The 27,947-nt window shown below is 35.7% G+C and overlaps 1 protein-coding gene across 1 annotated transcript in view; it reads right to left on the bottom strand.

Annotated features, from left to right (window-relative positions):
• Positions 1 to 27,947, bottom strand: part of EIPR1 (EARP complex and GARP complex interacting protein 1) — a 73,637-nt gene that overhangs the window by 10,345 nt on the left and 35,345 nt on the right. The window contains exons 5-8 of the mRNA XM_041421639.1: positions 15,791 to 15,890; positions 6,377 to 6,513; positions 3,321 to 3,488; positions 1,921 to 2,088 (exon numbers count right to left, since the gene is read on the bottom strand). Of these exons, the coding sequence (XP_041277573.1) occupies positions 1,921 to 2,088; positions 3,321 to 3,488; positions 6,377 to 6,513; positions 15,791 to 15,890 (573 nt within the window). The remainder of the gene's footprint in view (positions 1 to 1,920; positions 2,089 to 3,320; positions 3,489 to 6,376; positions 6,514 to 15,790; positions 15,891 to 27,947) is intronic.

Below are 27,947 nucleotides of genomic sequence, written 5' to 3'. Positions count from 1 at the left end.
CCCTGCTGTTGGCAGGAGAGTTGAAACTAGGTGATCTTTAAGACCTCTTTCAATGCAAACCATTCTTTGATTCTATATTTAAAACACTAACTCAGTTACATTCTAGAAAGTAAGTATATACTGCTGACGTGAACAAATTTTTAGGTATTTAATTTGATACTCCTTGATTTTTCAGGTATTTACAATACACAGAGAAAATCTTCTAAAGAAACCCTGTACATTTAAAATAAACCATTTCTATATATGGAGTAACTTTCTTACTTAGTATTAAAAAATAATAGTTTACAGGTCCATAGTTTAAATGAAGCCAAAAGACCGAAACTATTTGGAGCAAAACTGCATATGCATTAATAAAATTGAGGTTCAAGAGCAACCTTAAAAATGCAACTAGAGAAGTAACCTAAACTTTACTTAGAATTTTAGCTGAAACATCTAGAAAACACAGCTGAATAACTAGGAGAACTTTTTTGCAATTTCCTTGTCACATCTGACTATTCTTTATTTTAAAAGATCATTCAGGAGTTAATCTGCCTGTGTCATTGCAGACAGCTTTGTAGAGCTGTCCAGAAGAGGGCAATGGAGCTGGTGAAGGGTCTAGTGAGTAAGTCATATGAGGAGGGCTTGAGGGAGCTGGGGTTGTTCAGTCTGCAGGAGGCTGGGGGATGACCTTACTGCCCTCTACAACTGCCTAACAGGATATTGTAGACAGCTGGGGGTTAGTCTCTTCTCCCATGCAACAAGTGACAGGAGAAGACACAGCCTCAAGCTGTACCAGGGTAGGTTTAGGTTGGACATGTAGAGAAATTTCTTCACAGAAAGGGGGTTTAGAAATTCGAATGTGCTGCCCAGAGAGGCAGTGGAATCACCATCCCTGGGGGTGTTGGAGGAAAGACTGATTGTGGCAGTCATTGCCAGGGTCTAGTTGACACAATAATGTTCAATCATGGGTTGGACTCTGATCTCAGAGGTCTTTTCTAATCTAATTCATTCTGTAATTCTGTGATTCACTTTGTAAAGGAAGAGTTTGCTGAAGACCACCACGAAAGCTAGTCACAAAATTAGAAAACCTTGGCCCAACCTCAATCTACAGAACTCCCTATATACACATACCTAGACTTGTAAAGACATGTAAAAAGGAAAAAAGCATCATATACTGCACAGTGAAAAAGTTGAAAGCACAAAAAATTGAGTATAAGAATTATTATTTTAGCATTTCAGTTAACTTACTAAAACCTCATCTCTACAAAATTCACAAGGAAAATATTTGATTCCATACAAACCAAATTGATGGGATTATAACATTTGCCAATAGCATGCACTATTCTCTACCAAGAGTGTTGAAACCAAGCTTCTGGTTTGCTTGATCTGGGTGTGATGAGTTACTGGGCTCCAAAGCAGTCAGAGATATTAAGAGCAAAATTAAAAAAAACAAAAAAAAAACAAAAAAAAAAGTGTTTATGAAGTGTTTATGCTTCCTTTCTTCTGCCCATACAGAAGCTCATCATTAGACTGGTAACATTTCCCAAGGGTCCTAACACATACACAGAAAATACAAAAGCATATTTTCAAATTCTAACTTAACCCAGATTATTCTACATGCTTGACTTGAACCAAAGCTCCCTTAAAGTGAATCTTTTCACCAACCCAGTGGAGTTTAGTACTGATCCTCAGCATCACCATTCCCTTCCTACCAGCGAACGTGGAGTGACCATGCCAATCAGATTTAAAGAGTGTATTCCACCCAAGACTGAATAAAGAGCAAAGTGAGAATTCTAACTACTTACCTGAAAGGCCTGTATACAAAAATCCTAGTCAGAAAAAAAAACATGCCAGCATGTAAAAAAACCTAGTCAGCATGTAAACCATTACAATGAAATGACAAATTATAAGCATCTACATAAAACTCAGGAAACTTCGTACTTCTCTTCTTGATGCTGGTCCTCTTGGTCACTGAGTTCATCATCATCTACCATATGGCCAAACGGTTCAGAAGAAATTGATACCATATTAGACAGGATAACTCTGCTATCACTGCTTCCTGTAAGGATCAGCTGATCATGAGAATGATTGTATCTGACATTCCAGACCCTAAAAAAGTTAAAGCAGACAGAATGAGAGACTATTCATGGGAGGTAGTGCACCACTGTTAAACATTTTTTTAAGAGCACCAGTAAAAATTCATCTTCTCAATGTTTTAAATATGCATAGAAGTAACATGCCTCATTCCAAAGACCCTTTTTTTGCCATCTTCATCAGACTTTTAAGAACTTCCATGTAATCTGTTTTCTATGAGGCATCTTTAAAATTCAACAATTAAAAAAGAAAAAAATATATATAACAAATCACATCATTCAGTGGTATCATTCCTTGAGGGTACCTGCCAATTCATTGTTGAGTAAGCCAGATAAATACTTAAGTCCTAAATACAAAAATTTCTCCAAAGCAAAATATGAATCAAAAACAGCCTTTTAAACGAAAAACTCACAACATTCTTACAGTGAAGTTTAAAATAGATCCTAAAACAAATATAGAACTATATTTCTCTTCAATTTTTATATTTTACATATCAAGTTAATACCAAATGTCTTATGGCTCTTGTTTTGTTCTTTTTCTTTGAATATTCTGAAGAAAAACAGGTATAAATAATGCTTGTGCTAATTCCCATCTTCATTTTCCTTAAAGTAGTGTTATGGACTGGATTCATTTTGCAGGAATTACTCCAACCCAAATTTTATAAAATATGAATAATTCATCTTTTCTTAAGCACTGAAATTAGCAGACATTAGGCAAGATTCTCTCCTTACTCCAGCCACAGGCCAGTGCGGTAGGCACAGGCTCTAAATGTTATTTCAGAGAATAAAATCATTCACTTGCATATTCTGACCTAAGGACTGTGAAGAACATAAAGTTGAGCTGTATTACTGAACATTTCAACCATGTGACAACAGAAGGATGGATGGCAGCTGCTTTATTACTGCACATCAGGTGCAGCACATCAGGCTCCATTTGGGAAGCCACACCTGTGTCCCAGCTGGGCCCCATGGGCCAAGTTCTGTGCTGTGCTTCTCAAAGGTGTACCCCATCTCCCAACAATGCTAACAACAGTTTCTTGCCAATTAGACTAATGTTGTCTAAACTCTTAATTTACAATTACACAAGGAACATTGACATGCTGAAACTTCTCCTCTGTGCAAAAAAATGATTATGCACAATAGCACAAACATAGTTAGTTTGCATTGCTCCTAAACGATAAAATAATTAGCTGAATAAATGATATAAGCCATCCACCCACAAAACAGCACGCAGATAATTTGTTCTACCAGTGGGAATGCTCCTCTAGTGTCTTCACTGGTTCAGTGACATTTCTTGTGTCCCAGAATTTCACCTTGCAGTCATCTCCACAGCTAGCCAGGTAGTACTGTTTATTGGGATTAAAGTCCAGGTCTCGTACCAGCTGTCCGTGTGCATTTTCTATACAATATATCTGCCTGTAAAACAATAAAAATTAAATGGTCTATAAAAAGCTGACTGCACTCCACCTACAGAAATCTATTTCCCTGGAAACTTGCATAATCCCCTTAACACCCACAGACCTAGAGCTCCCATTGCAGAGTTCAGGGAATTCCCAGTTGTTAACAACAGTGACCTGTATAGACTTCTCAGCTTGCTTTGACACTTTGCTCCTTCCATGTTTGTTTCCATTAGGATCATCTGGAGTTAAAAGGAAAGGAAACAGTAGTTCCAGATGATTCTAGCACAGCTCTGTAACAAGTGTTATAAATGTCTGCTACTAAACCACAACAGTTTCAGGTAAGAACAACTTCACCCCTAAGCAGTTATACTAATTCCCTATGTATGACATCTACTTCAGTAGGAAAAGCTGAGATGCAAAGGTTGCAACAGATATCAATGACAGCTTTTTATTACTGCTCTGTATTGAATTTACCTTCTTTAGCTTTTGCATTTATCACTAATTTACCTGTGGCCCTTAAGCTACTCAGCCAGACACAACCTCATCCATCTGGACCACTTTAGAAAACATCTGTGGTACTGCTAACAACCTAGCATATCTATTCAAAACATCATGTGCCATCAGTTTGTGTCCCTACCTTGCCTCTTAAACTTAGGGATTGTCTGTTTTTTCCTGTTTCCACTATTGTATGACCAGTTTTCTCCAAACCACCAACATATCATCTAAAGTTCTGCTTAGACTTGACCATCTCCTACAATCTTCACTGGAACTTTTCAACACTTCATGAGCTTTTTGTTTTTCTTTAAATGAAAAATGTTTCTCTTCAGCAAACACATTGACCAAAACTTCCTATTTCTTGCGAAAACTACATATACTTATGGTCTTCTGTCATGATCAGATAGATTCATGCTGTTAATACCTAACTACTAATACAAAGCAAATAGCAAATAGCTCCAGAAGGAGAGATTCAAAGTTATCAGGCCTGTACTAAACCCTATCTTGACAGCTCTGGCTGTCACCAATGAAATTACTAAGATATCTAGCACCGACACTCTTCTCAGAGTTTGAGAGGCTAAGGATATCATTCAGGTCTGCCTTTCTCCCAAGTATTCTAGGAGTGGAATTCAAGTTTCCACTAATTTTTTTTTTTTAGAAGATGTATATGGCAAAAATACTAAGTCTCAAGCATGCTTGCTGTAGTAAAACACATCTTTCCTCCGTCACTGCACCTTTCACTTTTTTCTTGCATTGCTCAGAGATGCGTGTAAGGGTTTAAAAATACTACTGCCCATTGTATATTCAGGACTACTCACCATGAAAGACTTTATGCCAACTTAACTATTATTCTGACCATCTGATTGCTTTTCTCCCCAAATATGGATTCTTTTTGTCACTTTTTACCCTACCTACAGCAATAATACATACACTAAATTTCCCACTTACATTGTAAGATTAATGCCACACCACATTAACATTTTTCCCAGCTATTGGCTCCACTTTCTCATATTATTCTTCTTACGTATTATTTACAATTTAGCCTTGGAGTCTGAATTTTCCTGATAAAGTTCTCTCTCTAAATCCAATCAGCCTAGTGTCTGTCTTCTCTGCTTCACAAGCTCTTCTCTGATTAAGACTGCTTCTTCATCTAGTCCAGGACTCTTCCTGACAATCTTTTTTTGCCTCTCCTCTTCTTTGTTTGCTATGTCCAAAAGAATGTACTCCCTCTGTCCTGCAGCCATCATAACCACACTCCGCAGGAGCAGCTATTCTAGCTGCTTCTAGTATTTCTCTTCACTTTGCTGGTAGAACACTTTTCTGCCCTTGATTCCTCCCTCCCCCTTCTTTTTATGTTTCTTATACTGCCACAGTTTATATTGCTCTGACTTGAAACTCCTACTTCAAGCCTAACTAATTATTATGAAATATTCACATAATAGACATATTACAGCCTAATTGAAGATGAGACTTATTATTGCACGTACTTTTTGAGTATATTGCAAACAGCTCTTTGGCATAGCCTAGTTATCAAACTGGTTTAAGGACAAACCAGTTTTAAGAACTTATTTACTCTGAGCTTTACTTTTGCCAAATCTTTTTGGCAAAACCACAAAGACTAGCAAACAAAGGATTTATTGCTACAACTCTGAGCTGGCAGGAACTACTGAACTAAATTTAAAGTCATCGCCCTTTAAAGCAACAAAAGCTATTACAAGACATCAGTCTTCTCGGTTTAGTGATAAATTACTATGTGCTAAGGGGATAAAGTGTACTTTTAAAAAAGCTTGAAGAGGCTTTAGTAGTCATGGCAACAGATGTGCACACAACATCACTCCTTTGCTTATCAAAATCACAAATAAGCAGGGGGAAAATGCCTTGTTAGTTATATTGAAAGCTTTTATTTGGTTATGATTTTGATAGATTCAGTGATTTCTTATAAGTGGAACACCACAATCATTAATAGAGTATAAAACACTTTGTTAAAATCAGAAGTGAAGAGCAAACTTTAAATTGCCTTCAAAGATTAAAGTCACATTTAAATGCTATGAAGATGGGTCATAGCATAGTCAGGATTGTTGTTAAAGCATTTTCAGGTTGAATTACAAAACAGCTTCATTCAGGTAATTCCTATGTATTGAACAAATCCTTGTGAGACCAGTACATGGTTCAATAAAACTCAATATACAAGTTAGAACTGAAGCTGAGGGGGAATACCAGAGAAAACTCTGTTAAATTGTAACTATACCAGCTATGCAAGCTTTTCTATTTCTTTTATAAACTCTGGGTTTGCCACTTATCATTTCAAAATGTAAAAACAAAACAAAAAAATTATGCTAGGAGAAATGCAAAAAATGTACCTCCAAAGGAGATTGTCTTTTCTAGTCTATGACTGCAAACTCTCCTTACCTCATGCTCCGTGTATCCCAGCCTCGGACAGTGGTATCGTTGGCTGTGGCAATCTGGGTACAATTGTGGTGTGGACTCCATCTTCCAGAAGTAAATTTTAATTGTCCTTTCCCTTCCAAGGCTGTGGAACTAGAGAGCTAAAATAATGAAACAAAGCTGGCAATGTTTCTAAATGTAACACTAAAATGAAATTAGTTGCAATGAAGACAAAGCTGCTCAACAGCCTCTTGCTCCAAGTGCAGTGGACTACCAAATCCAAAGACTGAAGAAAAGAAAAACACAAAGAAACAATAAAAGCTAGTGCTGATTTTGTCACTAATTTTTAAAAAGGCTTATGCAGTGTAATTTATGCCAAATTATTGGAAGTACTGTACTATTCTATAAACTAAAACAGTTTCAGATCATTGTTGAAACAGTAGACAGACAATATGGGCACACTGCACAGATTTGTAGCTGCCACACACACGCATGCATTTAGCTTCATTAACAGTCTTACAAAATTTCTTTCCATGTCAAAATGCCAAATTTTATCTGTAGTAACAGAATTATGGTGTCAAAGCCTCTTTTTGATAAATGTATAGCAGCTCTTAAAAATAAAGAGGTCAACGCCCAGGTGCCCATGTCACCACATACATAACAGTAGCTACTAGATTACAAATCTACAATCTGTGAGATAAAAAAGTTTCAGTTCCAAAAACAGGCTTGCACATCCTAGAGCAGGCAGCTCTGCATCTCCACAGTTAATGAAAAGAAGGTTCAAAGTAATCAACTTTCTCTTTGAAGTTGTATAGCAAGTTATCCCCCAATTCCAAGTGAACATGGGGGAAATCAAAGCTGCCTACACTGCAAATTACTTTTACTTCCAATCACTTACTGAAACTGTTTAATAGCTAAAGAGGAAGAGGAAAAGCAGAATATTTGCATTTAATCAGATATAAAATTTATGAAAATTTCAATCAGCTACACAAACAGCAGACTTATTTGGTCATCTTTCACACAACTTTCATATTTCAAAATGTTTCATTATGAGGTATTTCACAAAAGCAGATTACTGCACTGGATCCTGTTGGATCCTAATGCAACATCAATACTCTATTTAATAGTAGATTTCCCTGCACAATATTATGCTTTGATGGATCAAAAAGACTAAAACATACAAACTGTTTACATAACCTTTAACTGATATGAACAGAAAAATATGCTGTCAATACTAAACTGCCTACATCTGTTGGTATATTGCATAAACATGTATTTTGCTGAATTTTTATTACTACAACTCCACAAAGAATATAATATTTATTTAGTACTATGATTAACGATACCAAAATTACAATACTAGATGTTTTTTAAAAGAATGTGGAATTCCCAGCATGCAAGATCATATATTGCTCAGGTGTTAATGAATAATATAACACTGTGGCCAAATGTACTCATCTAACACCATTCCTCCTCTAGAACAAATACTTTCTGAAAACCTTTCTACAACTCACAAGTTATTAATAAAAACAAAAAATACTGCATAGGATACTGGACACCAGATAATAAAATTAACTTTTTTATTTTTTGACACATACCAGATTCCAGGCTCAACAGAATATTCATAGCTTGTGTCATTTCAAAAATTGAAGTAAGTTTCTTTAGAAAGCAGACTTGGCCATTCAAAGCTTAGACTAGGGGGAGGGAAGCCAATGTTATCACTGACAGTAAGATAGAACCAACAAAGGGAGTATATTTTTAAAAAAATCTGTATATTTAAAAAATCTGCTCTTGAGATGGAAAGCATAATATATTCAAAACATGACTCAGGGCAGAGGGTCTTTGTCAGCAGTAGACTATAGTTTCTCCAGCATTTGAGACATACATATATATATATATATATATATATATACACACACATATATGTGTGTGTGTGTGTTTATAATATAAGCTACTATAAAAAGATCAAATTTTTCTTCTTTGCAGTCAAAAGTTTAGAGTTGAGGCCAGCACACACATACTGTGATATTTCTTAACAATATATGAAAAAAATCACCTATATACTAGATGGGCCAATTCATCCTTGCCTTCATAAGCAATTCATAAGTAAATTAAATTACATCTTTCTTTATACAGATGTCCAGCTCTATATACAGCCAACTTCTTAATTGACTCAGTCTTCTTTTACATGTCATCTATGGATCTGAAAGTTACTGCAAGGATTTAAAGGACAATTTGGAGATAAAGAAGAGAAATTTTCATATATAAAAAGGAATTCTTATTCAACAGAAGGAAATCTACAAGTTTCCTTCCTAGACATCCAAGAAATAAATGAAACAAAATTGGTAGCTCAGAATCACAAATGCAGGTTCAAAAACACCTGAGTTGTAATTTTAATTCATATACTGAATATATGGACAGGTAAGTAAGTGCTCTTTTTATCTTGAAACCTCTCTTTCACTTCTTTAACTGCAGAAACGCTAACTACAAATGGGAAGTAAAACATGACATAGGTGTATTTTAAACATTACTCTTGCATGAAAATTAGGATCTGTGCTGCCCAGGGGATAAAGACATGCAGGTGTGAGGGCCTCACTGGATACTTTAGGTAAACAATTCATGGTATTATTTTATAAATACAAAATGTGACTTGTATTAAGGAAAAAGGAAAGGAATAGAGTAAGACTGAACGTCTACTTTTAGACAACAAAATTAGGAATTAGTCTTACAATGCACAAGGATCACACTGATTTCAGAAAAGAAGTCTGGAGAAAATTAAATCTTGAACAGTGTAAAATGGTTACTGGAGTATGGATGTATTTTGCACTATTCCTAAACGCTTAGCTGGAACAATGCCTAAATCTGGTGACACAAGAACAAAAATAGAAGGGAAACACGATATTACACTACAGTTGCACAAGAGCAACACTTAGAAATAAGAAGAAAATCTTCTAAAAAATTAAACTATGTAACACGATCCGACTAGAACTGTTTATGTTGTCCTCAATTAAGGAAGGGTTTTTACAAAAACAAAGCACTAAAATATGAAAAATATCTGTCCTAGAATATCCTAGATCTAGGACTGATTTCTGTGTATTCAAATCAAAGTACCAATGACTCAAACTTATTTTTGTCAAAATATCAAGGACTGACATTGATTTTCGTGCTTCAGAATTGGATTACATAAGGTCTGACTTGGAAAGAAGAAAGGACAGGCAGTATCCTTCAAAAAAACCCAAACCCCAACATATATTAAATGTTAAAGGGTACAGAAATTGTCTAGGAAAACCACAAGCAGCACGGAGACAGTGAACCAACTTCCCATGCTCTCTTCCAAGAAAAGAGCTATGTGACCAAGAACAGAACAGGAAACTACTTAGAAGAAAGATATGTTAAGGGTTACACTAAGTAGACAAACACAAGCAGACTGACATTAAAAGGCATGAGTGTTTTTCTGACTTGTTATTGACAGAAACAGAAAGGTTGATGAAGATTGTAAACTGAGTTCAATTCCTCCGACTGCAGGAAAACGTGCCATGTAGTCCTTTCATAACTGTTCTTGACTCCTGAACCATCTTAAAACTATTTGCCTTTTCAAATAGCCTCATCATATTGGCAGCTCAGAGCTATTTTCAGAATAGCTAAGTAACAGAATTCACATATTTTTAAGTGCTGAGTTTCTGCATTACAGTAAGAAAATATTTTTATTTCTTAAACACAAGTTTTCTGCTTTATACTATAAAAATTAAACTAAATATCAAGTTCATCCTCCAAATTATATTGTTATTTCTATATGCTGATGATGTTCTGCCAGAAATAATTTTCATTATTTCACTCCTACTTCTATTCTATCGTTAAGGAGACCATTAAATAAAATTGATTCCAACCCTATAAGCTGGTTTCTATTCTCATTCTGATCCAGTAATTTCCTTTTTATTTTTCTTTTGACAGTTTTCTGCTCTCCTATAGTTAATCTGTTTATTCTAGTTGAAGTAATAATGGGGCGTTAAAAAATTCTCCACTAAATTCCACAAGGTATTTCCTGCCTTGAGAAATTGCAGCTATCTTGCCAAGAAAGTATCTCGTGCTTATTCCTATCATCTCTATTTGGATCCATCACTTTTATCCAAGTAGCCTGTGAAATCTTCCCCAAAATATATTCTGCCTTGCCTGGAAAGCCACTGCTTGATATTATCTGTTTTTCTGAACCAAGACCACATGAATGCTGGACAAGAAATCTAAAATAGTTTGGATTAGAATGATCAAAACCACATCTCTATTTGTCCCCTTTGTGAAAACATATGAAAAACAGAAAAAAAAATCTAGATTTTAGTATCTTTATTTCATTCTGTTGCACTCATCTGCCATGCCAAACATACTGCATTTACCCAAGGAAGAGTTCTAGCAATTTGTTGACATCTGACCTCAAATCTGTACACAGAAATATTAACTCTCGTCTTCTCAGTAGATTCTATCCACACCTTGTGCATTGTCTGGGCTTCTCTTGGGTCCAGCTAATGATTATAAATGGCAAAGAATAGCTAATTTAATTGCAAAAGGTAATGATGCAGTGAGCATAAGATTAGTTTCACCCCAGAAGGTAATGTCCTCAAAACAATAATAAAGGGAATGATCAAAAGGACAGGAGAAGCTTGTCTTAATATAAATACAGGCAAATTGAACACTGTAAGGCAGAAACAAGTCAGCAAAAACAAAAAAAAAAAAAAAAAAGAAAAGAAAAAAAGAAGGAAAATAAAAAACAAAACCCCAAACCAAAACCAAAATTAACCCAAACAAACCCACTGAACTGTACACTAAATTACAGTTAGCAAATGTTTCTTATCCCAAGCTAAATAGATAATTCAGAGAATGAACACACCAATAATTTTATTACCAAGAAGCTCTGAATCTATGTGGAACTGTAAAATTCTTCAGGCTAATTTCAATGAAACAATGTGACTTGTAAATCACAGGCAGAAACAGAAAAGGAACCAAATAAGACTCTGAAGTTTCAATCACTGTAGAGAAGCAGAAATTTTGGCTCATACAAAATTTTAAAGACACACATATTTTCAGTTTTTCATCTATATTATACCTGAGTTTTACACAAACTTCCATAAACATGAAAGGTCCATTTGGTTTACCTCTTGCCATTAAAATGGCCTATAATATGTACCTATGCAAAAAAGGGAAGCAATTGAAATGTGTTGTAAAAACAGGAAGACAAGTGATGCACCAGTGTAATGAATACCTCCTTCCCTCTATTACCTGATACAGATACAGTGGACCTCGTCTTACTTTTAGTTAACAATAATGATATTATTCAACTTGAACACCATCATGTGTTTTTTACAAAAAGAGAAAACAATTCAAACACACTGACATTTCTATTATTTTAATCCTAGCTCTTGATTTAAGCTTTAGTTACAACCTTCTTTATTTATAACAACACATATACACACACAGAAGTATACTGTTATTTTACTCGTAAGTGTATAGCAACATGTATTTTTTGTAAAGATGTTCTCCCCTTAGCAATCCCTAGTGGATGGTGGAGGGAAATAAGGCAAGGGCCCCGGAAGAAGCGCTGACCATTTGCACAACAAAAGGCACAGGGACCTGTGTCACCAGTCACTTGACTGGACACTCAGAGACACAGCAGGAGCAGAGGATTGACAAGGAAGACCCCAGACTTTTGCTGCTGCATAGACTGGGAAGGTATGAAACCCCAGGATTTTCTTTATTCACGGACCCTCATGAGAGGCACCAGCTCAGGCTGTTGTTTTGATGTTGCACCGTGATTAAATAACTTAAGGCATGGAGAGGACTGAGACACTGCTATGGGGAACCTGGTATGTGTGAGAGTGGGGCATGCAGGGAGTCCAGCAGGGCCCTCTCAGTCCACTGGAGCTGCTCAAAGTCTCTGCCCATGGAAGTGTGACTGCCAGAGTGACAGGATGGTCAGACAGGGACGTTTCCCCAACACCAGCTACATCCTGCTGAGCCTGCTTGAAACAAAGCATGTTAGGTGATAAGACATCAATGAAGATGTCTTCATTGAGAAGTGAAATCAGGTGGCTAAGAGATTTCAAGAATGGACAATCTTTCATCTTAATGAACAATAAAGACAACTTTTCTTGTCATTTATGTAACCTCTGTCTATCTGCATAAAAAGTACATCTTGTGGTTTTGGGTTTTTTTGGTTTTTTGTCTGTTGTTTTTGTTTTTTTTTTTTTTTTTTTTTTTTTTTTTTTTTTTTTTAATTTGCCTTAACATGCTACTTTTTTAATGTGGCAAGACCTGATTTCTTTGCTTTAGGCTGTTCTATATCTGTTTTCCAGGCAAGGAAAAAAAAAAAAATTCACAGGAATCACTGTTTCACCAACAGCTCATTAGCCTACAAACACTCCTTGTCCATGGTGGTAACCAAATGGAAAATATATTTACTACTTACCTCTACTAATGCTATCTGTTTTACAACCAACCTCTTCTCACAGATTTCTCTCACATTCTAAATACTACAGCAGCAAAAGTTGGGGTAGAGGGTTGATTTATGGAGGAGGGTTTTACTCTTTTTTTCTTTTAAAGAGAAAGGCAACTATGTAACAAAACATTGCTTGTTTTTCTTTATTGCTCTTTGTAACTGTCAGTCCTACATATTTTTTGCAAATATAAAACTGCTACAAAATAGAAGTTATTGTTTTTCAGCCATATATAGATGTAAACAGGAAGTTAATCTCTTAGTAAGGAGGTAATTTTTGAAGATTTCAGAAATGCACCACAGTCTTTAGGACTTCTAGTCCTAAAAAAGCCTATGATACTGGACTTAAGCTTGTCTTAATTTTCATTACTAGAAAGTTTAGCACAGGCCTCTTAAAAGAGATGCTTATGCTTTCCTCAGTCTTGTTCAGCTGGACTCCAGCTAGCTCAAGAATCTACAGACATGATTAAGACAAATTTGTTGCAGACAAAAACTCAACATTCAAAAATTGCAATAATTCCAGTCATCTCAGAAGTGATTCACTGGGCTCAAGATTTTGATGCATGCAGGTGTGTTTTCTGATAGTCAAGTTGCAGTGAACTTTCTCTATCAAACTTTAACAGCAGTGTATGACTTGGTATTGAAGTAAGTATCATCTAAGAAAAACTCAAAATTGCTGGAGCAGAAAACTGATTATGCTAAACAGATATTCTCAGATAAAATTTTAATCACAAATAATTCTTGTTTATAGTGCAATCACATGAGATACTAGATTATTTTAGATGGAAATATAGAGGATCAGTCAAATCCAATATCAAGCCTCCTGAGAGCCTGATTGTAAAATCCGAACAACATTCTTGACTTCTGCAAACAAAAGTTTTTAACCAAGATATTTAAATGCTCTTATCTGAAGACGTCAGTCAAGGGTTGATATATCTACTTCATTGGGTGAAGCGGTTTGTTTGATACAGAATTTGACATTTGCATTTATTCATTTTCTTTCATAAAAAATAGAAACATATAACAAATGTCACAAGTTACATCCCCTTAATTCCTTTATCACATACTTTTCCTTCTTGAGTCCTTTTGTGCCATCAACATTTGATGTAGTACAAGAATATTTTAGAAGTACCAATTAAAAAAATATTCTACATAAGTAATGCTACTTGAACTACTGAAAGGAACTGCAAGCTGAATGTTGCTTTGAGGATAAAAATACTGATTCCCCAAATCATGCTGAAATTACAAAATTTGGTAGCATCTACTCCTCTCCAAAATTATAGAGATCATAATTCTAGCAATAGAAGGAAAAGAAAATGGAAATCATAGTTGTCTGCACAAATATTTGTGTAATAGAGTGAGGGTTTAGTTTTGAGAAAAGAAACAGTATAAGGAAGACACAACATACAAAATTCTAGTAAATAATTCCCAAGCAATATATGAGGAATAAAAACCCCATAAAATTTGGCTTTCATGACAAGATTTCCACAGAGAAACTGATCTAGCATCCTAGAGGAAATCATAGAATGGTTTGGGTTTAAAGGGGCCTTAAAGATCATTTAATGCCAATCCCCTGCCATGGGAAAGAGGTTAGGATTAAGAAAGAATCTGAGAGAGTTATGAGAAAGTGGTCAAACAGTGAAAATACTAATTAACATTCAAAAGAATTTCAGCAAGTGTGGACAGAACTGCACAAGGAGTGAAAGTAGGAGGAAGGCAAAATGTTAAGTTGCCTAGCAGTATCAGTACTTCAAGAGGACATGAGGACCCGTAGCAGAGAAGCAGTACCGACCTCAAAGTTGTTTTTCAATATTGCAGAAAGGTTTGTGCATTATGCAGACACTAGGACAGAAATACTGACTAATGCAGGTGCAATGCAAATCCAGGGATACAATGCCACAGACAAGCGCCTGGAGGTAAGCTGTCAGAAACTCTCAACATCAATTTGATAAAATCAAACACTAATTTGAAGCCTTGGAAGGCAACATAACACCTACTGAAGTTGCAGATGAAAAAAAGAGCTAAAGTTTCTCATCTAGAGAAGGAATCCAAAGAGCTTAATTATAAACATAAAGTATTAAACCATATTATCTTACATTGTTACCTATTTGCACACAGTCAGGTGGTATAAACAAGAAAGAGTTTATGTCTTGACTAATTTGAAAAAAACTGATTCTGCAGAATCCAGGAAAAATAATTAACCCTGACCTGAGGACAGGTCAGAGTTAATTTTTTTTAAAAGTGCCAACAGATCAACTGAATAGTAATGTCCTTGACATAACGAGATTCCATTTATAAGCACAGACACGGATCTAAATGACTACATGGAATCATTCAAAGTTTTCTATATACATTCTACGATATGGCATAATCAGACAAAAAACTATGCCAATGACACTTTTTATATATGTTCCTGAATAAGACATTTTTAACAATAAGTGAAATAACCTGATTAAACTGTATATTACTAAATAAATCTAACATTGAAAATTCAAAGAAGTACATGGCAAATAGAGAAACTTATATTACGCTTATACAATCAAGAGTTGTAAATTAAGTAAAGCGTTCTAAATTAAATGGTATTAACCAACGTGAGTTACTACACCATTATCTGAATTCAATAACCTTTGGCTTTACTAATCATCAGTTTCCACTTGTAAGACATTCACCAAATCTGCACTGCTTTATTCTAGATTACTCACTATAAAAGCAGTAGGACATTAAGGGGAGCTCTAGAATAAAGAAAACATTTACCCTCTAGCAACAGATACTGAAATCCTACTCTTAAACACTCTTATTTAAGACAATGGTAGAATATTTATTTCCCCCACCTATATTATAAGCAATGAGATACTTCTGAAGGAATACTTAAAAGATTAGCAAAATGTAGGCTAAGGAATGTTGTTGTTTGGACTATATTCAAGTATAGCATGTTTTGTTAAAAGAAAATTTCTTACCACAGCTTTGGCTGAACTTTCCTGCAAATCCCACAACAATATGTTGTTATCAGCCAGTGAAATAATCTTTTTACCATCTCCCATCGGCTCCCACATAACACTGTAAAACAGAAAAACAAAATAAATAACCCAACATTAAAATCCATCAGAAATTGAACTAGAAGGCCATTTCAATTCTGTGGATCTAATCTATACCAAAATATGTTAAACCATATTCCTTCTGGTTTCCTTTAGATGAAATCCATCACATATTTTCAGTTCAAAATCTGCCATTAACTAGCAATTTGTAGCAGCCATTCTGCATACACAGAAATACCACCAGAAACCTTGATGTACACTAATTTTAGAAGGCTTTAGTTTGAAACCTCAGAGTTGTTCATCCGGAGTGTTATGCATCCTTTTTGAAGGTGTACCAAAAATCATAAGCTTTAGTTTTGATGCAACTCTGAAGCTGTCATCATGACTTAATCAGCATATACTTTTAACCTGTGATTCACTTCATGCTGTACAGGAAGGAATGCAAGAAAACAGTCCTCCTCTCTTATTCTGTCTATAAAAAGCAGAATATTTAAGCCAGTCAGTATGGGCAGCTCAGCTAACTAACTAGACACTCTAACCCTAATAAACTTGCTGGAGGTAACAGTAGGATTGAAAGAATACTTGCCATTTTATGAGAATATGCTTCTATTTTTGTAATTTTGAAACACTTTTGTAACCAAGTTTTGCAGCATCCCAATAATCTTAGAGCCACAATATAGCTGAAGGTAGAGATCACAACTTTAGTATCAACAAAAATGAAATGGAAATGGAAGAAACGGAGAAACTTCTTTCCATTTTAAGACTGAACCTTCAGCTATCTAAAAGCATTTGATACACTGTTTTCATCTGCAGAGCCCAGTTGAAGTCCCACTGCTTGAAGTTTATCAGAAGTCCATGACTAGACACAAGTTTTCTAGCCATGGACTTCTCACAAGTTTCTCACGTCTCATGGATTAGTCAAAAGCTTGTTTTGCTTTTTGTGCTAATCAATTCCGTAACTGGATGGTTGGAGACTGACATAATGTATGGCTTAAACATCTTAAGGAAAGACTTTTGCCTATTCCAGCAAAACTGAATAAAAATTGCAGAGAAAATCACCCAAACCCTGAATGGAGCCTTGGGCAGCACTCAGGCATGGGCTGGGGAAGAAGAACACATTCCCAGAGGGATCAAGCTGGAGACCACAGCCCAGGGTCAGCTGGGCTCACACAGACCCTCACACCAAGGGTGGGGCGAGAGAGGCTTTGGGTGTGTGGTGAAAAAACCTCTGGTGGGAGGCAGTGAGTGCCCATCCGCTGCTGTGCAGAGCTCAGCTGTGGGACCTCTTCACCCTGGGAAAGGTGCAGGGGATGCCATGGCCCTCCCAAAGGGGTCCCAAACCTGCACCATGATGCAACAGATCCACAGTGTTGCAAGGGACAACCTGCCCTCGCCAGGGGAGGCACATGGCCGTTCCCACCTCAATATTATAAACATTTTTTTAATCCATTGCATTCCATTGCTTTGTAGAGGCAGTGGGTAGCAGGGGACCCTCACCACTGAGAAGCCAGATGAAGGGGTGCCACAAGATGTCATTGGGACCCTTGGATGGCTGATCTTTCTACCTCACCCTGTTACTCTCTGCCTGTGCACCCCACCGCTGCACATCTCTTTTTCTATATCTTTTTCTCTTTTTAGTCCATCCTTTCTTTTCTCTTGTTTTCTCTTTGCCTGTTTTACTATAAAATAAAATATATCAAGTGTTTTGGTACTAACATCTAACCTGGTTTAATCAAGTTTTGGGGTATATTTCAAACCTTTCTGGGTTTGATCCATTTTATTCACAGAGACTTAGTTTTCCTTGCTCTTCTGTGTTAATTTGGATTGCAACAGAGGGGATAGATCAAAGAAGGTTGCACAAATAGATGCAGCCTTGGGTAACTAAGCCCAACATTAGGCAGCCACTAGCAACCTTCCTAACCCTACACTGCATACTATGTATGCTTGTATTTTATCCCAGATTTTCCTTTACTCCTATATTCCTAAAACACTGGATATAACCTGGCTGACCCCAGATCCAAGTGATGGAACTTCACCTAATCTTCATCTTATGCTACAAAACACAAGGAAAATAGGAAGTTGCAGGTAAGAGAAAGAAGTGACAAAGTATCTTTTTTCACACCATTAATACAACAAAACTCACTTATTCTCAGCTGATACCTTCCTCTCAAATTACTCTTGCTCCTTGTGTAAACAGTTTCATCAGTTTTTATTCTGCACTTTTAGTAAAACAAGCATCAGATATACAAGGCAGATGACTGCACCTGTTTGCTGTTTTGTAAAGAAAAATCTGGAACTGTAACTAAAAGGCTGCATTGGCTGACTCCTTACCCACTGAACTTTTCCATAAGGCAATGGAACAGAATAAAGAAAGGCTTAACTTCTGCACTTAACTTCTGCTGGAATCGTGACCTGCAACCCTTACTGTGTTGTCAATCCATGAAAATCACCTACCTATAAAAGCCCATTTGTAGTGAGTTTTCTTGTATTTGGACAAAACCCCTACATTTAGCACATTAAGCTACCATCATGTTTTTAAATATGCTTTACCAAGAATATGCTACTAGAACAATTCTATGATTTATTTTAAATTTGGCTGTTTTGTCTGTTGTATTGCCAATCTTATTCAACAATAGACAATTTTGAAAAGTATGGTACAACTTGGAAAAAACTTAGAAGCAACTGAAAATGTGTTGATAATAAGAATTATGACATCCAGTTTCAATTACGTGTTCAACTACATTTTGCCTGTAACAATGGGAAGAAACCAACTGGCACTGCCATGCATATTTCAGAATTTCATGTAGTTGTGCTGCGCAGATACATCAATTAGATTCTTCAAATAGATGAAAATATTTTATGAAAACATGTAACAGCATAAAAAAAATTCACGCAATATAACCTTCAAGTGGTCATAACATTCCACAATCCGGTTTTCCAAAATGAAATTGAAAGATATCAGGATCATCACGTGGCTGAATAGGTAACTAAGAAATCTTCAAGTTGATTCTGATCACATTTATTTAAGTTCATTTTACTTACATATTGCTGAAAATAAAACTGGTATTTGGTGTTGATCTATGTAGACATATTTTTAATTACAGGCAATGAAATCTGATTTGACCACTTAACCCTTTTAAGAGTCCTTTCAGACAGAGATCAGTATTTTATATGCCTGTTGATACGTCTGCACCTTTCCTACACGAATCACTCAATTTTTAGTTGCAAAAGCTAGATTGAAAACAATTTATTTGATGTTTTCAAAGGTAGGAAGAAATTCCACATCTTTGAGCATCACTGAAGTTCAAGGTAAAAGGATTTTTCCAGCTGAATACAGTGTACTAATTAGAGCAAATTATGACTGAGCTGACATACCTTGCAATGAAAAGGTCTCTCCAACATTCACTCTATACTTGTGGGATGGCCATTTTACTTCTATTTCATTTTTCATTTATGGGTGTGGTTGTAGTGATCATTCATTCCCATTTTTTAATCTTAGGCAGAGGTTACTCAAATCACCCTTTGTAACATGTTCAGCTATGTTCTGTACTTGTGACTGAATGTCAAACATAAAATACTATGGAGAAGAGGCGGGCAGGAAATATTGGTGAGCGAAAAGAAAAAGTTACTTTTGATGCAGGATACAAATTTTAGAGAAACTGAAGTTTTCATTTGGAGCAGTTTTCAGTATAGCAGAGATGGTGATAATGTCTAAAATGGAAAACAGATAAACCAGGCAGTACCATTTTCCTCAGTGTGCCCGCAGTTTTCGGAAATGGACGAGACAGTTGTCAAGTTGTTTACAAGAGTTGCCACTCAGAAACTGAGGGCTGCTCTTTAAATAATCTATAAACAGAAAAGAAGCAATTATCTATGTTGTATTTTACCCTATTTTGTTATCATCTAACTCAGGATGCTTCAATAAAGCTTGCCGTTAGTAGTTTTTAGTATAAAAAAATAAAATTAAATCCTACAGAGAATATTACCTTACCAAAAAATAAGTATTTAAAATATTCACTCAAATGCATGCATGAAAGGAATCTACTATCTTCTCCTATGCTGCAAAGATAGTTAACACCTTTATCAATAAATGTACAGAGCTTTTACAAATGAAAAATTCAAAGTCCTCCATTATAGACTAAGGAAGAAAAAAAGCATCGACTTTCATTGACATGAACTGCAGTTATTCCACAAGTCTTGGACAAACCAAGCATTAACTACTGCTTAACTGCAATTACAGAAGTGACAACCACTTATTTCTATAAATGGAAAAATTTTGCTGGACTGAAAACTCTCATGCAATGAAAAATGGAAAATATATCCATGCCTTCGGTAACTCATCCTGCAGCTTCCATGCAGTCCACCAGAAGAATTCACATATTAAGAACTCAAATATTGTGACTGCTTTGCATTACAATGATTCCAACTTAAAGATTACTCTTGCTTATCAGATAATCAGGATATTAATTCTAAGAGACAGGAGATCAGACCAAGTACAACCTGGAACCCACAATCTTGCTCCCTTACCCAAGTGCTCTACAAAGCAGCCACATTTCTGAATGAAATCAGATCTGGTTGTTTTACAGTGTACTGAAGTCTGTTGCAGGGAACACAAGCTGCACTTCATCTCAAAATTCTCAGATATTGAGATCTAATTTGGACTCCAGCTGAAGATGTGGTGAAATGAGAACCACAGCTTCCTAAAAAAACCCCAGAAGGTAATGTGAACATTTTAGCTAAAAAGCTGCTGAGCAAGGGAATTGGGAAATGAAGGGTTATTTTGGACAAAAACCCCTAAGATAGCTGGGCTTTATTCTGACTCCTGCATTATTATTACATTCAGAAAAATTAAACTGCTTTACAAATAAAAAAGCATCCCAACAAGGAGGTGCCACAGAAAAAAATCACTTATTTCTAAAATTTTTTTTCCTTAAATTATCATTGTGTGGGCCTCTACAACACACTACTCATGAAGTAGCTCTTGCCACAAACACTGTTTCTATTTTGTTGCTTGAAGTGAATATTATGGATGTTTGACATGTCAGGAAAGAAACATATAGCTGGCTTGTCTGTAGATCAAGTAAGGTGGCTAGCCTAGGAAAAACATTTTCATAGTATCTGTGTCTGTCAGGAAAGCACAAGGTAAAATTCTTGCCCAGCCACTGAAGGCCTCAGGATGACAATACTTTTTTTCCAGGTACTAAGGCAAAAATTGAGGGCTGAAACCATCTTATTTGCAAAACAGCTGGAGTGATCAAAAACAATCTCTGAAGACTTATTTTAAAGAAAACACGTACCTACTTGTGAGAAGGACAATTTGAGTATTTTCATAAGGAATTTCAAAGATGGAAATACGGATATAGCATATTCTTACTAATTTATGCTGTTTGTAACAATGTGCATGGCTGGTCAGGGGAATAATACCTAACAAAGCAGAATATCCTCTGAGTATATTTCTCCAGTGATTTAAAATACGTGCCTAAGAAGAAAATTATGGTTGCCCAGATCTGAATTGATAGTTGAAGAAAATCACCAATTCTTCTGTCCAGAATAACAGAATGCTAAAGGTTTACACAGACCTAGCAGAGATGCACCCTCCAACACCTCTAATCCAGCAACTGTTGATTCTGGGGGAATTTGAGGTGAAGAGATTGCAAGAAGCAGCTGGGACTGTAATTAATGTGATCTCCCTAACTTATCCCTCCATCACCATTGCTGGAGCCTGAACACTGGGATGGATGGACTGTGGGAGGCTGCAGGGCATCCCTTCAGGTCTCACAGACATTTTACCAAATAGATACACTTAATCACAAATGTACAAGGGTCAATTCTTTCATCCAACAGGCATTCAAAAGACATTCCAAAACCCTGAAGTTTTAACTACCATGTAAGCAAGTGTCAGCAGCAACATTGCTACATCTACAGTCATCCCAGAATATTGTGCTGCAAAGAATTCTACCCTAAGGGATAAATATTCTAAATAATAAATTCTTAACGGGGTTTTGGAGAGTAAACTGGAGTCTGATACCATGAAAACAGGGGCACCTGTTCAGTTAGTTTCTCATGAACATTTAATTTTTTCCTGCATAATTGATTTTTTCACAGTTCTGCAACACTGTTTTTCTTTAACATTTCCCACTAACATTTTAAGCAATTCAGTAAGACTGAACATAAAACTACCAGAATAGATAGAATAGTAGTAGAATAAACAGAAGTATCTATTTCACCTGCAAAATCAGTTGAGGCAGACCAGTCCTCACTTTTTTAGTGGTATGAATGGCTTAAGTGATATTACAAAGAGGAAGCTTTTAGAAACAGCTAAATTTTCTTTCAGTGGTGAAAAATCTCAACTAACTTAGCAGTAATACTGGTGAATATGGTGAGAACAGAAAATAAACTATGTTCAAGTCGGGATGGAGAAGTAAAATCGTACTCTACAAACCCTTTTTTTTTACTTGCAGAGTAACACAATTTCTGCACTATTCTCTGCATCATGATTTATGAATCCAAACTAAACAAAAACAACTGCAAAGACCTCATAAAAACTAATTTTCATTCAAGCATATGGAATCTATTAAACTTATTAGAAATTATAAGTTAACTGAATACATATAGTAAGTTCACAAAAATGAAGAAATGCATATTTTTCCCTTCAGTATTTGCTTCAGTGTCAGATTTTAGCTTGACTAAGTTTCCCTCTGTTTTTCATGAGTAGAGTCAAATAAATTCTGATTAAAAGCTAACATAATAAACAGTGCATATAATACAAAGTTCTATTACTTCAGTATCCAATTAATGAATCGCATTTATTCCCTAGAAAAAGTGATTACATTGAAGAGCTAAAGTTTTAAAATTGCACAATACTAAGCACTCAAAATTACCACAAACATTCAAGGGAATGAAAATGCGAAAATGAGTGCTCTAAATTACTCCACTGGATCAAGATATATTTTAGAGAATAACAAAAGTGGAAAAGGAAAGAGAAAATGCAAGAAAGACAACTAATGGCTGAACACTGAACATCTGTATTTATATATAATAGATTGTTTTATTTACAATAAAGAAGAATCAAAGATTCAAGAGAGCAAAATCCTGTGAGGAATTCAGGATCACACAGAATTATGAAGAGAGCAGAGAAATACAGTTTAAACTTCACCAATTTAGAAAGGATCAGAATATAAAGGGCATTATCAGTACTGATAAGCAGCTGTTAAAATATATTCCCAGTGAAATTTGTCATGTAGTAAATTAGGCCAAAAAAATTGTCTCTTACTTACTGTAACATCAGAATTGGCTGATGGAATATGCAGAATGAACCAAGTGTGGAATAATTATTTTTAAATGCTGACAATTTCAGATAGCTTGGAAATTTTGTGCATCATGTGAAGATACAATTAATATCTGCTGGGCAGCTATTACATCCCTTCCCCCCTCCCCCACCAAAAACAGAGTTCAGTTTATACACCAGAATATGCAACTGACAGTCCTGACACTCACAAAGAAACCTCGATACAAATATCAGAGGGAGCTCTGTCATCACAATTATATTTCTGGTAGTGGGACATATGAAGTGTTAAAATACGATAAGGTTAAAAAACTTATGATTGCATTTATTACATGTCTTTGCTATAAAACATAGCTAACAGGTACTGCACCACATAGTCAAGACTATACGATCCTTCTAAAAGTATTGTTACTTTCAGGTTTATATTCATTAGGTACAGACTATTAAATTATTTTAGACTTTTTAGGTTTTTTTTGTTTTAATGAAACCCTAAGGTACAACTTTTACACATCTATCCTGAAGCTTACAGAGGGGTTCTATAGTAGAAGTAACATTACCAACATCATGACAAGAAAGAGAAGTGATACCTGAATAACACATGAAAGTGTTAGAGCTACTAAAAATACCATTTTCTCTTTTGAGTTTCAAATTCTCTTACTTCTTGGCTTTTTTACTTGAAAATGTTTTGGGATGGTTTAATTTTGTGGGCTTTTGGGTTTTTTTAAAATAAATTTAAAGGCTGAAAAAGTAAGTAAAACACTACTGGATTTCAGTCATCTGTCTTCAGGGCATCAATTATGAATGAGCCTTTGATCAGGTGACTGTGTGCATTAATGGAATGAACATGATGAAGCAATAAAATGTTATGTATTAAATCTCTACTCAAGTTGAAAGGATTCTAAGAGCGAATTTTGTACTTCTGTAAAAAGCCAGCCTTAATGAGGTTGATTTGTACTGTGCATGGCCAAGGAAGAGACAGTACTTCTCTGTACTCTATTTGGAGACCTTCAATGAAATGCCAAATAAAATCTAAGTATTTAAAATCTCTGGGAATAGCTCATTTATAACATCTTTCTCCTTTCTGAATTCAAAGTTTAATTTAATATTTTAGTGATAAACATCCTGGAGTTCTTGAAACATCTGTGACTCTAAAGAATTTATAATATCTCTTCCTCTCTACATTCTGTTAGATATGGTAATATTTGCATGTTCATATCTAGGATTGATTGAGTGAGATACACCAAAAAAAAAAAAAAAATCAACTTGAGCTAGTAGAACAGCTTAATGAAGTAATCTATCATTACTACTAACACATTCATCCCTTTCAAACAAATTTTTAGCAGCTCTTGTTTTCTATATAAAACATGAATTCTTCATTCCTCACTTTTCAGGCTTCTCAGAATTGAGCCTCCACTTATATTGTCTCTGTAACTACCATTCATTTTCCCTTTACAGCTGTATTTCACTGTTCATCTAACAGTTTCCCCTTATTTACTTTCATTTTATTCCACATTTACTCCATAGATCACAATCCAACTTGCTTCACTTGTTCCTCTGTCTTCTGAAGCACATAGCTTAGTACCGAACAGGATCTACCCTATTTTATATCTGCCACCTTTGGAAAGCAAAAAATGAGGATGCTAAGCATTGAGAGGCAAGCCTGCTTCCAGCAGATTCAAGAGAAACTCCCTGCTGCGTTATGAATTCAAGATCTCATAGATTATACTTTCTCTTATGGCCTGCAGTATCTCCTTTCTCCAAGGACTATCCTGTCAAGTCTACTATCAAAAAAGTCTGCAGCAAAACTGAGAGAGAAGTAGAACAGGAGGTTACTGTTCTAAATACTAAAATACAAGTCTTCAGGGGTTTAACAGACAAGAGTTCTGGGGATTCCTCCAAGATGCACTCAGACAAATAATCAAAATCTCATTAACTGCTGTTCCATTTCCTTGGCCTCTCCTATGCAGACAGTACTTTGGACAGTACTGCTTCTTGCAAATATCCTGTGGCAAATTCCTTTAGTTGAATCTTACAACATTGCACAGACCCACATGCCTACTGTTACATGGGCTTGACTCTGTATGAACACATATACCTATGGAAGGAATTTATTGAAAATACTTTTTTTCTTTTTAAACACACAAATTTCTGTGTGTATCTGGGGTTGTCCACACTGAAAGTAATTCACCCAGCACTTTTGCACTTGAAATGCTTCCATTTTGGCTTCCATGAGGAACAACAGGCAGAGGATGAAAAAAATCTTAGGCTAGAATCAAACAGCACAATTAAAGGCCTATTTGTTGGCCTAATTTAAGCGCCTGTTTAATTTTCTGAACTCTGTGCCACACAAGAGTTGAGTAATAATGCTGATGAGTCCCAAATTCAAAGCTTGGAGTCAGTAAACAAACTCAGATACTAAAAGTGAAAGGTTATGCTTAATTTTTAAACACAGTAACTCATGCAATCCAGATAAAATGGAACTGTAGAAAAGCAAATTTCTTTTTCACTTTCCTGTAATGTCTTGGGTATTAGATTTTTGCCAAAGGTTTTGTCAAGACTAGAAAATTCTTTCAATAGACCTTGAGTGGGAAGAGCACAGTGTTCAGTAACACTTCAGCAAAGTTTAAGATTTTAGTCATAATCCATTGAAAACCCTCTTTTGGTCTTGGTTCACAAAAGAGAACTGGTATTAAACATGTCTCTGCTGGTTTTTAGTAAGAAATTACAGAGAAACTGGAGAACAGAATTCCACAAAGGAGATGAGATAAAGGTAAAAAAATGCAGAATCAGTTCTTAACATCAGTACAGAGTTGAACAAAACCAATACCTGACACACCAGACCTAGAAAAAAAATCCCCCCCTTGTGTTTCTTAGTGTGTGATAGTAGAAACAAAAATCAGTGAGGTAAATTTCAGCTACCAGGCTTACCTGGAAAAAAGCATAAGGAAGGAAGCAGAGCAGGGTGAACATGAGCAAAGCTACAAGCAAACAAAGCCCAGAGGAGTGTAGTAGATGGTAGAATACATAACCAGTGGCATGTTCAAGATAGTTTTGCTTTTTTTCCTGAATTACAATCAAAACTCAATTACTTATGATCTGCAACCAGATCCATAAATCTCATGAAACATCTGTGCAATGGATACCAAGACACCAAAATATATCTTCCTACAAGCTGCTATCTGGAGCCACTGTCACAAAGGTTGACACCAACATTACATGCTCCATCTTTAAACTGTGCGGGAAACTGCCCACTTTTCCAGGCCCAGCATATAAAGACATAATAGAAGCCCAGTTTTCTATTTAATCTTTTCTAGCATGCATTCTGACTAACAGTAGTCAAAATTAACTTAAAAAATGAAGCCTGTATCCAATCATTCATGGCTGCATTCACACTGCTCTACTGCATGCTGTGGATTAAGCCACCCCCTTAAAGTGCACATGGTCACACTAAACTTGGATCCAGTGTTCAGCCTGTGGTTTTCCAGGCAAAATATAAAGGGTATGTATGCTCTAATGGCAAGGCAAATGACAGATCCTTCTTACTGCAAGTAAATGGTGCCAGACCACCATTGATCTCATAGTGGCTGTGTACACGAGAACGCTGGTCTTACATTGTGGTTTGAAAAGTGTTTACACTTTGCATTGAGAAAAATTGCTTTTCTGATTCCTATTTGGTTCCAACAGCAACCAAACCCTTAGTGTCTAAGGGCTTCATGTTTTTCTAAACACTTAAGTAGGGTAATACAAAGAATATTTACCTTGCTATTTGTAGCCAATGCACCACTCAGTGGGGTGTGGCCTTTATGTGACACATTTAGCACAAAAGGCCTAATTTACTTATTTCTGAGCGGTGTCCAGCATGAGTGAGACAGGAATAGGAAAGTCTGCTCTAAAACAAGGCTCTCTAACTCAGCTGTGCTTTCCTGAGATGATGTGACGAGTACTAATGCCAAGTATTCTCTTTACACCTTTTATCTCTCTGTAACATTGAACATTTTCAAATCTCTATGCATATATATACACATGCAGATAGGTAAAGGACATTAAATAGCAGTAGATATTTGTAAGCACTAAGTACTGAACAAAATCAGATAGCAGATGACTGAAAACTGCTCATGAGCTTGTTATAAGCTGTTATTAGAGCAAAAAACAAATTCTGGACATTCGTATAATTCACATCCTGATAAAAAGCAGTGATATGCCTCCTGTTCCTCCTTTAGTGATCCAGCTACCACACAAAGTTCTGGCATTCTGGCATCAGATTGAAACTGATTATGGAAAATTAAAAGACAAAAGGCACAAAGCTTAAAAGATTACAAGAAACAACAAAACTTCTCCAATTTAGTTGGGAATATTAATTATCAAAAAGTGTCCACAATAAAAAGTTAATTAAAATAATAAAATAATAACAAGGAGTACTCATATTAAAATATGTAGCAAAGAATTAAAGGATGCTACTATGAAGAAATTTAACACTCAGAAAACCTGTATCTTCGAAAAAAGTCACCTATACATTTTTTAATGCACTGATATGTCCTATCTTTTCAAGACCTGCCTAATAAATAGTACCTTCAATTTACCCTTTTTCTCTGGTTAAAATTTAATCTGCAAGGCTCAAACTAGACATCTGTGGCTAGAAATGGATGCTTAATTATATGTACTGCATCTGATCAGGAAGCAGTGGGAATATGTCATATATCCACATTCACAAAGCACCAAACTGGCGAATACACAATGGACAAATTTAACTTCCTCTTAAATAACAGAAAGGGAAACAAACATCTGTAATAACCT

The sequence above is a fragment of the Onychostruthus taczanowskii genome, unplaced genomic scaffold, assembly GCF_017590055.1.
Source record: "Onychostruthus taczanowskii isolate IOZ18803 unplaced genomic scaffold, ASM1759005v1 scaffold11, whole genome shotgun sequence".
In the NCBI taxonomy this organism is placed as follows: domain Eukaryota; kingdom Metazoa; phylum Chordata; class Aves; order Passeriformes; family Passeridae; genus Onychostruthus; species Onychostruthus taczanowskii.
This window is presented reverse-complemented; position numbering and strand designations above follow the sequence as displayed.